The 14336-nt window shown below is 56.5% G+C and overlaps 1 protein-coding gene across 2 annotated transcripts in view; it reads right to left on the reverse strand.

The window, feature by feature from the left end:
- The window catches only part of PRKCB (protein kinase C beta), a 92946-nt gene extending 84998 nt beyond the window's left edge, over positions 1 to 7948 (reverse strand). Inside the window, exons 1-2 of one of the 2 annotated variants that reach the window (XM_057371213.1) lie at positions 7689 to 7948; positions 7404 to 7435 (exon numbers count right to left, since the gene is read on the reverse strand). In XM_057371213.1, coding sequence (XP_057227196.1) covers positions 7404 to 7435; positions 7689 to 7861 — 205 coding nt within the window. In that variant the 5' untranslated portion in view covers positions 7862 to 7948. The remainder of the gene's footprint in view (positions 1 to 7403; positions 7436 to 7688) is intronic. The other variant, XM_057371212.1, reaches the window with a different exon arrangement.
- Positions 7949 to 14336: the final 6388 nt, after the last annotated feature.

The raw sequence follows: 14336 nt of genomic DNA on the forward strand, positions 1-14336 counted from the left end.
TCCCAGGAGGTGACACAGAGCCCCGTCCCCGTTGGTGACACACATCAGGATGGCCGCAGGGGCCATCCCGGGGCCATGGCATGCTGTGGAGCAGGATGTGGCCAGGAGCAGTGCCCAGTGGCCGGCAGAGCCCGGCAGATGCCAGGGAGGAGCAGTGGCACAGCGGCTCCATCTGCCCCGTGCTGCTGCGGGAGCGGAGCTGTCACGTCTCATGAGCATCTTCCTTCACCGAGAGCTGCCAGCAGCTGTCAGGGCGATGGCCAGAGCTCGCTGACCGCACTGAGAGGGGCTCAGCCAGCAACRGGAACCATCCCAAACAGCACAAAAAACAGTGCTGCTGGCCAGTTATTAATTACAGAGCACAGGCGCCTCCTCACAACCAGGGCATTTTAACTTGTTTGATTTCTCCAGTGGAGGCCAGTCTAAAATCAGGATGGACAAATCCCTCAGAGCCTGCATCAAAGTAATCCCAACAGCCCAGGACTGAGCCCAGCAGAGGCAGACRAGCCATCTTCACTCGAGGAAGAGGCTGCTTGGCCAGAGCCACCCCTTGGGCTGGTCCAGCTGAGTCTTGGCCACCCTCTCCAAAGGGGAGGCACATTTGGGGTGCTGAGAGAAGGAGCTCCCGGGGCACAGCTCTGTCACCCCACAGGCACCYCAGAGCTGCAGTCCCTCACCACAGCCACACCCATTCACTGCCCAGGGCTCCTTGGGATGGGACAGAGAGGGAGGGAACAGAGCATTCCCTGGGAGAGCCCCTGGCTGCTCCTCGGTGCTGCCCATGGGGACCCCGAGCACCGGTGACTGCAGCAGTGCCAGCACAGCTCTGGGGGCAGCTCGGCAGGAGCAGGCTGTGGTTTGGAACAGAGCCTTCCTTCCCTGGGAAGAGCTGCAGCCAGCACAGCTACTGCTGGGAATTGCTTCTGCTTAACGCAAAATTTGGCTGCCACCAACCACCACCGGAGCTTTCTTCCTGTTCCCCCATCCCTGCTGTGGCTCTTGTGGAAAAACTGACTTCCTGGTGCTGGCTCCTGCAGGGGGGCAGGACAGGGCCAGCTGGGGTCACACCTCCCCTCTGCTGGGGCAGCAACCCYGACACCAGCCCTGATGGGGCTGAAGAGCTCCAGAGAGATTTYCACCTCCATCCATTGGGTCACTGTCTGGAAAAACAAGGCGGTTTCTGTGTTATTTTACATCCCTGATGTTCACATCACCTTTCTGCCTCCAGGGACTCGTGGCCAAGGCACAGAGGCCACCAACACCAGTCCAGCCCAGCCATGGATGTATGGGTTGGTTCAGAGCTGGGGAACAACAGCCCACAGCTCTCTTTTCCATGAGGAAAGGGAAACCTGAGGGACCTCACCCTCAGGTACCAAGTTTGAGCACAGTCTGTCACCCAGGGAGCCCTTGCCCAAGGCTGCATCCAGGACCCCACACAAGGGCTCAGCCTCCCTGGTTTTGTTTAATTGCCTTTTCCAAAGGGCTTGTTCTTGGCAACCTCCAAGAGCACAAGGGACACGGTGGCCAAGGACCTGTGGTGATCCTTTCCCTTACTCACTCCTTTCTGAGCGGCTCTAATTTATGGACTCGCAGAATAATGACTCAYGAAGGGATTAATCTCACCAACACCCTCCGCCACACTCTGTGCTCCCCCCGGGGCCCGAGCTGGACCACTGTCACACAAAGGCCACCAGCCCACGGTGGGATCTGGCAGCTGTGTCCCTGTGCAGCAATAATCCTCTCACAGCTGGCTGCTGCGGGGAAAATCCACCCAAACACTTCTCCCATCCCACYCACCATGGTAAACATCCCCTCTCATAATCACACACCTTCAGTGCAGGCCGGGGARAGCGCTTCCACCCTCCCCTGTGATCACACCCCTTAGAGCACCGCGTTTCAGGCAGTCCTGCCCTCGGCTAAATTACAGGCACAGCCAGAAGTTAATTTCCTCGGCACTGTGATCATGCCACTTATTTGCTGATAGATCCGACGGGGGCCCGGATGGCACTGAGGAGCCTCTCCAGCGTTTTTAGATTTTTGCCTGTTGAGCTGCAGGAGGAGGAGCTGCTCTGGCTGGGAGGGAGGGCAGGTGCCCACAGCACGGGCTTGCGCAACTCCCCTCCCTCCAGCTCCTGCAGAAASCCCAGCAGTTGACAGAATTCACACCAAGTTTTGAGAGCAGGTTCAAGCCCACCTCCTGTTCCACAGCACACACCAAAATCTCAAGGTCTTGCTCCATTTCRCAGCATCTTCTGCCGGTGCCAAGACAGGTGAGCGCCCGCCCACACSCCGCTGGCAGTGAAGGATGCCCTACACACCCTGCCAGGGACCCGTGTGCTGCAGGAATTTGTAGGATCACATGTGTGTGAGCGAGCAGGCAGTGCAGAAATGCCTGCACTGTTTGCTGAGAAGTCTCCTTAGAGACCGCCCAGGCATTAAATTCCCTGGGAAGACTCAATAGCTGGAGAATAACCCCGRCAGAGGCTSRAGACCGGGGTGGTTTAACCTCTGCAGTGGGGTCAGTGCCAACAGGCACCAGGCAGGCGTGCTGTGAACCCTCCTGCCACCCCAAAGGCACCCAAATGCCAGGGGACAGCTCCAAACCCCACCCAGCACCCCACGGCTGCCACCAGTCAGCAGCAGATACCCCGGCAAGGAAACAGACCACCACGTTATCCGGGCCCAAGATCATTTCAGGATGACAGCTATCTCCAGAGATAAGAATGAAAAAAAAGAGAAAGAGAAACCACTTCCACTGCGAGACTCGAGCAAGCCCCTGTGTGCTGCAGGGGGACAGTGACAGGGCTGCACAATGAGCTGTCCCTGCTGAGCCACGGCCCCGGCACTGCCAGAGCACAAACTGCCTCCAAAACATCTCCTTCCAAAGCTCATCTCCTTCCAAAGCTGCTCCCCTGAGCCACAGGTACCCAGCACAGGTAYGGGCAGCTTTAGGGAGCCCAGCTCAGGTGACAGCACTCAAACCCAGCCTGGRAAGGGGCACACACTCCCATCTTCCCTCAGCTCCGCGTTCACTCGGCCGTGCACAGCCACAGCCCATCTGTGCAGCGCAGGGGCCCAGCCACACTTCCCTTTTTTTCTATTTGTACCTGCTCTGCAGCACTGCCCTGGGGTGGGGACAGGCTCCTCCTGCCCTCTGTGGGGACACTGTTCCTGCTGTCCCAGGGGGACACAGCTCCTTCTGCTCTCACCACCCCGGGGACCCACTCCAGCACCCAGAGCTGCGTTACCACCGCGAGGCGCACAGAAAAAAAAAAAAAAAACCCCTCCGAAATCATGTTTCCAATTTCTGCAGCATTATATAATTAGCATCATTTGTGTTGCAAAAGTAATTGCAGTAACATTTTTAATTAGTCTATTTGAACACTAACATTTCTCCAGTGTGCATAATATGTTGACACGAAATTACTGGGTTTGAGGCAACTCCGAATGATTGGAGTTTGTTTTGCTTTTGTTTCTTACTTGTTTAATACAGTCAATAARAGCCGGTGCCGAGCCCAGCCCGCAGAGTGGCTCGAGCTGCAGAGGAGAGCGAAGTGTGATGGGTTTCACTTCCGTCTGGGGGGAGGAAGGGTGGCTTGGGAAGGCACAGAACAAGAGAGAAATACTTGCTTGAGAGGTAAGGCCTCGGTGACATTTTCCAGCCGCTCGGCTCTGGTCTCAGATGTTGATTCGTGAAAATACAAAACAGAACGAGAGCACTGGCCTTGGAGGACGGGGAGAGGAAAACCTGGAGGGAGGAATTCTGTGTGGTATGAAGTTTGGAAGGAGATCTAATCTAAAGAATATCTCTGCTTACTGAGTCATAAGCAGGGACAAGAAGTAAACACTCTCCCCAGAAAAGTTACTGCATGAGATCCAAGTACCCATTAGCAAATTATGCTTTTTCTTTTCCCTTTCTCTTAAGAATCAAGATTCTCCTTTCCAAGATCTTTCCTACATTGTACACGTGAAAGCAGTAACAGATGCAGGTTATTTTTTGCTCCTGAGTGTGAATCACGTTCCACTGCTCCTCACCTCTGCCCAGGCCCCCAGGGTGGGAGCTCAGCCCAGCCCCAGCGACTGCAGGTTGAGCAAATCCAGCTCCTGGGGACACATCCCCCTCACCAAATCTCCAAAACAGCTGGTGTCCCCGATCCCAAAGGGACCGAGAGCTGCCTGGACAACGGGAGAAATGGCCCCGAGGATGCCAAGGCGGGGGAAACACGAGCAGGAAGGAGAAAGCTGCCAGTTCTCAGAAGCGGCACATTCCCAGAAGGCAACCCAGAACTTCGCTCTCCAAAGCTTTCAAACCAATTCCCTTTCCTTTACCATCCTACARCAGGAGAACCGAGACTTGGCCACTTGTTTCCTCCCCACAACAGCCTGCAGATACCACGGGGCTGCTCCCTGCTTCCCAAGGCATTCCCTGGATGAATCCCYGAGCCCAGGAAGGGGAGAACACACYCTCCCYTTTCTCTGTTCCTGAGAAGTTCCTACATCTTCCAGCTACGACAGAGCAGAGCCAGAAARCCCCTGTGTGCCATGGGCTGAGAGGCAGCCAGAGGCCATCGAGCTTTCCTCGGGAAGAGTTCATCTTCCTGGCAGCTCCAGGCACATCCCTGGCGCTTCAGMTTCCAGCACCCACAAAATATCGATTCCTTTTTGTTAACCTGCCAGAACCAGCCCTGCTCCCGGACCGGCTGTGCACAGATCTCCCCTGGCCACACCCAGACACTTTCTGGCTTGAAAGACAGACGTTGGCCCAGGAAGTCTTCAGATGCTCACAAGGATAAGAAGGAGATTGTATACGAGGATAAGAAGCAGATTAGCAGGCAATTAAGCGGCATTTGTGGCATCCATTAGTATTTCAAGCTACAAAGAGTCAGTTTCGGCTAACTTCCTGCCAAAAGTCACAAGTAATGAGCTAATTAACAATCTAATTATTGCAAATGCCCTAGAAAGAAATCAGGGCACAGGTGAAAACCTACTTAAAGCGAGCACAGCAGTAGGAACAGCTGAGAGAGCAGACAGGCGTGTGCCCCAGCTGCATTTCCAGCCATCCCACGGAACAACGGGATAAAACACTTGGGGAAGTTGTTAAAGTTAAATTAAAGCCAAATTCAGTAAAGGCAGAGGTAGACCCTCACTCCAGAGCTTCCTGCCAGCCCTGTGGGGCTGAAGAACCCCTGCACAAAAGCCAGTCCAGGGAGTTTCTGCCTCCATGTCAATATTTGCCAAGTTCAACAGCAGCTGCAGCACAACACAAAGCTGGTGGTACCTGCACGACCCAGCACRAGCACAGCTCCCCCGGAGCAGCCCAGGCTGCTGCAGGGACAGAGCAGGGCAGTGCCAGCCCTGGCACCCCCAGTTCTGCCTCCAACCAGGACAAACCCCAAGGCAGATGCGATTCCAGGGTAGATGGCACTGGGAGAGACTTGGGTGTTGGCTTCCCAAGCTGGCAGCATCCTGCAGGGAGCCACGGTGTGTCCCCCATCCCATGGTGTGTCCCCTGTGTCCCCCACCCCAGGGCACAGCTGCTCGTGCCCCCACCCCAATGGGCATCACCCCACAGCTGCCTCACCCATGGGTGCACCTTCACCTGGGCACCCTGGCACCTCACAGGTGGGATCTGGGAAAATCCACAGATCCACTGGTTTTAGGAAAGTAAAGATTGGGCTGATCTGCAGACCTCAATCYGCAAAATCCCCTATTGCACAGTAAAGATTCCCGACTGCACATTCATGTCGGTAATACCAGAGTAGCCTGGAAAGGGACTTTTTAAGGCAGAAAGGGATGTCACAGAGCAGTCACACACCCTCGGGGATGTCACTGAGCACAGCAGGCTCCTGCTGTCACTGCAGGCTCACAAGGGTTCCTGCCCCAYGAGCCAGGGCCAGGACTGCACTGCTCAACAACCCCAAAACCACCTCCCCGGGCCCACCTACTGCCCGAGCACTGAGGGCTGATTTAACACTGGCCAAAAACATTTCAGGATAAACCTTGAAGCAAGAGCACAGTTACAGGTTTGGATAACAGCTCCTGACAGCTGGAAGAGACTTGGAAAGGYGCCAGTTACCCGACACTGGATGCTCTAGGTAGGACTGAGCAGAGCKCTAGAAATAATGCAGGAAAACCCTGCTGGGCCGGTACTTGCTCCCCACCAAATTTCATGGGCATCGTGTTTGCACAAATACACCATCCCTGTAAGGAAAGTCAGGGAATTAACAGCCTGGGAAGACCCACAGGAGAGARAATTCCTCTCAGTGATGTGACTGAACTGCCCATGTGTGAAACCTCAGGTAGCAGGGGAAGCTGTGACCTTGAGAAACAGCCCTAGGACACGTTTTMGTCTCCATCTCCACTTTCCTCTGCTTGCCAACACCTGTCCAGGCCTTTAGGCTGGGGTTTGGGCCGTGGCAGGGAGATGGTTTTGGTATTTTAAGGTTATACTCGTGTGGCAAGTGTTAAGGATGAGCAGCAGCATCGTTTAAATTGGATTAGGCTTACATTGCTTGTACAGGCAGCTGCAGGGATGCTCCTGAGCAAAGCTCCCACCTGCAGGTGAAAGAACCCCTGAGACCCACCCTGCCACAGTGTGGACTCGGTGCCACACCAAAACCCCAAGGACAGCTGCCAGGAGGAGCCTTTTAGAGCTCTACAGCAGGTTGGTTTTCATGCCAAATGCCTCAACTTGGGAGTCAGCCACCCACCRAAATAAAACTCCGTCCCAAATATTCACAAAAGCAAAATTTCACTGCCAGCAGCTGCGAGCACCAGCCCCATTTGAACCCCACACCCAGAGCTGAACCCCACACAGGTGGGACCCACAGGACAGGGCGAACAGGAGCAGGGCTGGCTACAACAGCAACCAGATAACGCCTGGGTAATTCAGCCGAATTTCCCGAGGGGACATCCCAAATCCCYGAAGAGCCCCTCCAGAATGCCAGCATTATCAGAACAAAGAATTCTGGTCATAGTAACCCGGCTACTGCAACATATTTTGTTATAAAGCCTCATTTTTTTCCCCCAGCAACACAACTAAGCCATTCAAGTCCTCGCCGGCTGCGCAGTTCCAGCCCCGGAGCAGCCCTCGCCCAGCCCGTTTGCCACCCAAACACATGTTTTGGTGTTAAGTACATTAAAAACAAACTCCCCTYGGCCTTTTTTCGGGGGATTTAGCTGAAGTCCTGGGTGCTTATCTCTGCTAACGAGACCCGACCGGCTTAAAGGCACCGACTAGTTGCTCGGTTGATTAAAAAAATGACTAAGCTGCTTCCCGGAGCCGCGGGGATGCTCGGGGCCGGTGCCGCGGGGATGCTGCCCGCAGGGAGATGCGGGGCCGGTCCCGGGGGTCGGACGCCGAGTGCGGGCTCCCCCAGCCCCCCCGGCAGCGCGACACTCACCTTGACACTGGAATCCCTGCTTGCCGAAGCCCCTGCGGAGAGAGAGGCGGAGTGAGACACCGGCCCCGCGGCGCAACGACCCTGCCCGGAGCCGCCGGCCGGAGAGAAGCGGGGAGCGGGCACCGGGGGGAGAGGGATGGGATGCGAGGGGAGACGGGACGGGAGGGGAGGTTGAGCCCGGAGGAGGGCGAGGATGAGCCCCACCGCGCTGGGCGAGCACGGGGAGGGATGTCCCGCCGAGCCGGTGTCCCGGAGCGGCTGCGGGGGTCCGGGGGGAAGGCTCACCAGATGAAGTCGGTGCAGTGGCTGCAGAAGGTGGGCTGCTTGAAGAACCGCGCCGTGAACTTGTGGTTCTTCACCTCGTGCACGTTCTTCTGCCGCAGGGCGCCCTTGCGGGCGAAGCGCACCGGGCCCTCCTCGCCCTCGGGGGCCGGCGCTGAAGCCGGCGGCTCGGCCATGCTGTGCGGGGGCTGCCGGCCCGGTCCGGCCCGCTGCGGTGGCGCTGGCTCCGGCGGGGCTGTGTCCGGCCGCGCTGCCGGGGCCGCGCTCGGGGCCGCTGCCCGCAGCTGGCGGGAGGCTCCGACACCCGCCCGCCGGGCCACGCCCCCTCGTTTACATACGGCGCGCGCCCCGCCCCTCATCTGCATCGCCGGCCACGCCCCCCGGCGCCTCGCTGCACGACAAGCCCCGCCCCCCCCGCGCGCGCCCTTGGCACGGCCACGCCCCCTTGGTTTGCATGTTGATTTGCATAGGGCCCGGCCCGTCATTTGCATAGAGCATCTGCATCCCGCGGGGATGCGCGGGGACCACCGGGGACGGGCAGGGACAGAGCCCGGGGACGGGGCCGGGCAGGGTCACCACGGCAGGGACACCGTGCTGTCCCACTGCCAGAGCAGGCAGAGCGGGGGGAACGAGCAGGAGTCGGTTGTAGGTGAATAGCGATGTCTTCATGCCAGACATGGGGACACCTGCACTGCCCCGTGCCCACGGCAGGACTGGCAGTGACAGTGCTGGCTCCTCAGCAGTCACAGAGTTCCCACTGTTAAGGCCAGAATAATTTTTTTCTACCTTAATTTTCTGCATTACACGAGYCAAGCCCAGAGGGGCTCCAGGCAGGAGCTGAGGCAGAGCAGCTGTGCCAGGCTGGGCACAGAGCTGACCGTGCCCTGGGGAGCAGAGCATGGCTAYGAGCAGCTCATGCAAGGCCACACACCCAGGGCTCACTCACAGGCACAGGGACACAAAGCCACCACCTCAGAGGTCTTTTCAGAATGATTTTTCAAACTTACATTTGGAATAATGACCTTCTTTCACCAACCCACTGCAATCACCTCAGCTGGCTGGCACAGAGGAGTTTTCCAATGACATCCACCATCCTTCTCTCTCACTCCCTGACAGAACTCATGGACACTGCAAATCAGATCCATCAGCCTCTTCCTCTGACATCCATGTCTCCCTGGGCTCACCTGATCCTGCATTGTCCTGGTCTGGGTGCTGAGGAGATGAGAATTCCMATCAAAACAGGAGACAACTTCAACTGAAACATAGCCATAAATACATTTCCATGAACAAGTCTTTCTAAATTCTCATTTCTGGGATTTAATTCTGGCTCTTCATCCACGTGATCCTTTCCCTTTTGAGGCCCAAGACCATCCCTGCTCTGCTGTGATCCAGCCCTCCATCCTACATGCTCTTTCTGTGAAGAAAGCCCCGCTCACTCCATGGAATTAAACACCCAGGAGACTTTCCCAAAATAGGCCCAGGGCTGTTATTATGCAGCTGCTTTAAAAGGTTCATTACAGTAATAAAACGGGGCTGACCTGTCCTGCTGATGTCACCCTCCCAGGAACRGCAGGCTGGCACCCTCTCACAGCGCTGCCTGATTTTCCTGCTAAGAAGGAGAAATAAATTGGAGACATCCCTGCTTGTGCTGTGCTGTGCCGTGCCCAGAGGGGATGAAGGAACATCCCTGGGGAGTGTGGGGYTACAGGTGGGGCTTTCTGTGCCCAACACAGCTCCAGCCACACTGAGGGATCCCCCCCTGTCCCTGGAGCCCCACTCACTGCRAGCTCACACAGGAATCTGCACAGCAGAAATAACTCCTCCTGCAGGGGAAGGAACCGGAGCAATAATGGCAATAATAACACAGCGTTTTGACTCTTTGCCTGTGCACTGTTCAAGGGGAGCGCTGTGTTCCCCTCAGYGCTGCTGCACTGCACGTGGAGCCGCACCAGGCTGAGTTCTGAATTCTGCTCGTTTTAACTGTAAACTCTGGGCTTTGCCTGTTTCTGCCTTGTTGTTTTTTACTGTATGTTCCCATTTCCCCAGCACAGCCCCCATAACTGCTGCATGTGGAACATGGAGAATGTGGCTTTCATTTCCCCCTACGAGTATTGATAATCACAATAATCACACTCAAACTTTTGTCACTGCTGGGCCAAGGTACAAAAGTACAAAAGTACAAAAGTACAAAAGTACAAAAGTACAAAAGTACAAAAGTACAAAAGTACAAAAGTACAAAAGTATAAAAGAACAAAAGCCAGGTTCTTGTTTTCAGGGGATTTCTCTCTTCTTTCCTTACTTTACATAATTTTACCTTATTTTACTTTCTTCATTATTTAGTACATTCTGAGTCATGTCACATTAAAGGCAGGATTTTCATGACCATRTAATTTTCATAAAAGCCAAGGATCCAGCACTTTGAAACGTTGGGATGAACATCCCAGCAGCTCCTTCCTCTAAGGAAACTGTTATGTTTATTAATGCAAGCGAAGTCCCCCCAGGTGTGAGGAGGGACAAACACAGACAAACAACCCTGACCCGTGGCTCTCRGGGGAGCTCAGTAGTGGAGCAGAGGGGAAACCAGCCCAGTTCATTCCTGTTTCCATAAAAGTGTGGGTTCTAATCTTATTTTCCCCCCCGCCAGCTCCTGCTGTGGAAAAGGCACCAAAACACAGCCAGCGATGTGGGAAGCGGTGTCTCCACTCCTCGCCACACAGGGGATCTCCATGGAGCTGTCAAATCCGAGCTCCCTGTGCCGGCGGCTCCGTGGCCTCCCTGCGCTGCCGGGGGCGGAGGAGCAGCCCCTCTGCACAGGCGACAGCGGGAGCAGGGGCAGCCTCCCATGGAGACATGATTCACATCCTGAGGAAGGGACCTCATCCTCCCACCAGGCGAGGAGCTGCTCTGGGAAGGGGGAGCACGGAGCAGCCACAGGGCTYGTGCTGGGAAATGTGGGAGCGGGGAGCTTGGTGTGAGCCTGCGGGGCCGGGAGCAAGGGGACCGGGAACACGAGCYCTTCCCAGCAAAATCCCCAACTCCGGTGCACAGGGAGCTGCTGCCCCTGCACAATCTGCTGTGTCCAACAGCTCCAGCCCCGCAGCCTCACCCCACAGCAGAGCCAGACCCAAAACCAGCAAAGAGACAGAATCCTCAAACCAAGGTGAATTCTCCCCATTTCCAAGGAAAGCTCTGCCTCCGCACATGCGGGAACCCCTGAGTGTGTGGAGCTGCGGTCCTGGCTCATGTGGGAGGACCCGGCAATCTCCTGCAGCCTCCAGCCTTGTGCTGCTGTGGGGATGCTGCTCCCCTGGTGCCCACACCAGCTTCCTCTGAAGAATTGAAAAAAGCTGGAGAACAAATTTGTCTCTTTTTTTTTAATCTCTTTTTTCTTTGGGACTCAAATCCGCCTCAGGAAACAGGTGGAGGAAGAGTCCAGCTCTAATTAGATATAAAGGTGTCTCAGCAGCACTCAGCAGCCTCCACATCCGTTTGTCCTCTTGTCCTYACCCAGCGTGCCAGGAGGGCCAAGGCAGGGACAGGGATCCCGGAGCAGGGACAGGGATGCTGAAATGGGGGCAGGGATTCCGGAGCAGGGACAGGGATCCTGAAGTAGGGACAGGGATCTCAGAGCAGGGACATGGATCTCAGAGCACGGACAGGGATCTCGGAGCAGGGACAGGGATCCTGGAACAGGGACAGGGATCTTCTTAGGAGGAAAACTCTCCTCCCACCTAACTTTGGAGGATCTTGTGGCTGCTCACAGCAGTTGATTCTTCAATCCCCGYTCGGAGGCTGCGCGGGGGAGTCCCAGGGGGCCGCACAAAGGCCCCGGGGGCGGAACGGCAGCTGGAGCCGCAGGCTGGGGCATCCCCGGCTCGGGGCAGCGCTGGGGAGGGGGGTCTGCCCCGGGTTCCGTGGGGACACTGGGGACGGACGGGGTGACAGGCACCCCCCCGCAGCGGGGTGGCATCAGCTGCTCTGGTTTTTCCCTTTCTGCTTTCACAGTTTTCGCATGTTCCACGTCCTCCGTGCAGCGAGGATGGAGCGGGGAGAGATGCTGCGTTCATGTGAGGAGAGAGCCAGTTCCCCACCCACCGGCGGCAGGAGATCCTTCACAGCAGCCGCCGGGGGAGAAAAAGCCCAAATGTTGGCGCCTGAGCCTTACATAAAGCTCCGGAGTGGCCGGAGCGAGGGGACAGCCGCAGGGACACGGGGACAGCCACAGAGGCACGGGCACAGCGCCGCCCGGCTGGCACAGCCCCTGTTCCCATCCTGGCTGTGAAAATCCATCATTTCCTTTTACCTCCTCCCGCCCTCTCCGGCAGCCTTGCCTGAGCCGGCAGCGCGGATATGGAATGTCTGGCTGCTCGGGGATGCAGGGATGTGACGGACAGGACTCAGACGGGGGGACACTAAGGACATTGGGACACTGCCCACGGTGACAGGGCTGCCAGGGGGCACAGAGGGCTCCAGCTGGCCGTGGCTGCCCAGAACGCCTCTACTCACTCGGAGGGGGTCAAACACAAGGACCAGAGGCACCGAGGTCTCGAATAAAGCAAACAAGGAGCTACTATCCCTCATGGTGCCCCGAGCCCATGTCCTGCAGCAGCTGGCAGGGAAATGGCACACGCTGAGCCCTCTCTGGGCAGGGGCAGGTGAGGCGCTGCAGGAAGGGGTTAAACAGGGCTCCATCCCCCAGCCCAGGGTGGCAGCTCGCCCGGGACTCACAGGGTGCAAGGGTGGCCTGGGGGTGCAGTTCCCAGGCTGTGAGGAGCAGCAGTGCTGTGTCAGGGCAGCCAAACCATTCCCAGCTCAGAGCTGCAGTGCCTGGCGTTCGGGGTGGTGTCGATACATCTTTATTTCTCAGCCCCGAGAGCATTTCTCCATCCTGCCTCAAGGCAGAGCGCACTGCAGATGGATAAATGAGATGGGGAGCCTGTGTTTCTCACTGCCCTGTGGCTGTACACCCTCTGTTCCCTGCAGCGAGGGGCACGGGCACCAAACCTGCCCAAAAGCTGCTCCAACCCTGTGTGCACGGGAAGCTSAGGCACTTCGGGTGCTCTCATGGCTCGGCACATGCCAAACACKGTTAGGCTATTTAAATATTTCATATTCCTGGCTGCTGGCTTTCAGGGAGAACAAATTAATTCTGTTTCATGTACCCAGAAACGGCCCACATCAAACCGCCTTCCTGCACAGTTGGTTAAGCAAAGTTTGTGGTGAAATCCTTGGGGTTTTGTTGCTTGGTTCCCAAACCATCTGATCGATAAGTGGCTTCCATGTCCCATAACTCTACGGGAAGTTGTCATTATTCTTTGCTTTTGCTCCAATTTTTTGATTTCCCTCTGTGCTCCACACCGGGTTAGCGCACAGGAAGGTCAGGGTGGAGGGACAGAGCGGCTTCCCAGTGCCAGAGGGCAGGGATGGATGGGATATTGGGAAGGAATTCCTGGCTSTGAGGGTGGGGAGGCCCTGGCACAGGGTGCCCASAGAAGCTGGGGCTGCCCCTGGATCCCTGAAGTGTCCAAGGCCAGGACGGRGCTTGRAGCAGCCTGGTGAGGCAAAGCACAGGGGAAGCAGGAGAGCAGCAGAGCCACCAAAGCCTCTGCCACCCCTGGGCCGGACTGCAGCACCTGCCCCTTGTGGGCTGCACAATAATTCTGCTTGTGCCGCGGCAAACTCCAGCTGCTCTCCCCCAGGAGCTGGATTTCTCTGCAGCTTCTGTCTCCGGAGGGATGGCTGGTGTTACATCCATCCTTCATCACACTGCTCAGAAAAATCACACTGCTCAGAAAAATCATCTCATAATGAATTCTTCTCCCAGCCCTTCCAGGAGCCTCATTTAAATAACAACGAGGCTCATTAACGGCTCAGGGCTGATCCCGGCACAATGATTTCTTCATTAAGCTTTGCCTGGGAGGGTTTTCCTCCCAGCCGAGCCAGCAATCCCTTCTCTCACAGCCWCTCTCTGCTGCTCCATACCCAGTGCTCCCATCGGGTCCAGCTGTGGAGCAGGGATGTGCAGAGCCTGCTTTTTTGAGAATCCTGGGTGCCTCAAATCCTGGGATACAGAAATGCCCAGATGGACGTTCCTGCGATGGCTTTGGCCTTTGGCCACCCCCAGCTTATCCCAGCACGGCCAGAGCCCTGCCCCRGGCACGTAAATCCCTGCACACAGATGCTCCACAGAAAATCGGGCTGCGAGCGAGCACGGGGCTCRTTCGGTTTGTGCCACTGGGGCACCGTGCTCTGCTCCCTCTGCCCCGGGGCTCCACTCCTGTGCCTCCGTGTGTCCAGCTGCTCCGRTCATTTCCCAGCACAAACAAGCCTGGGATGAAGCACAGACAGCCCGATAGCGCTGGGTTGGGTTTGCTGTTTCTCACCGCATTTATCTCATGTTATTTTCCACTGGAGATTATTCCAGCTTGAGGGAGAGCAGGCAGGCGGGAGCTGCGGGCCAGGAGTGCCAGAGTACTGCCTCGCTGTCCCCTGGTGTCCCCTGGCCAGCCTCCCCAGTGCCACAGCTCATCCCTTCAGCTCCTCTCTGGGAGGAAAAGCAATAAAAAAAATAGTAGGCAGAGGACAACCTACCTGTTGAGGAATCCCCAGAAGTATCTGAAAAAGTTTCATTAAAAAAAAAAAAAAAAAAAA

The sequence above is a fragment of the Malurus melanocephalus genome, unplaced genomic scaffold (assembly GCF_030028575.1).
Source record: "Malurus melanocephalus ecotype Western Australia unplaced genomic scaffold, MMel_1.1 scaffold_143, whole genome shotgun sequence".
Taxonomy (NCBI): Eukaryota; Metazoa; Chordata; class Aves; order Passeriformes; family Maluridae; genus Malurus; species Malurus melanocephalus.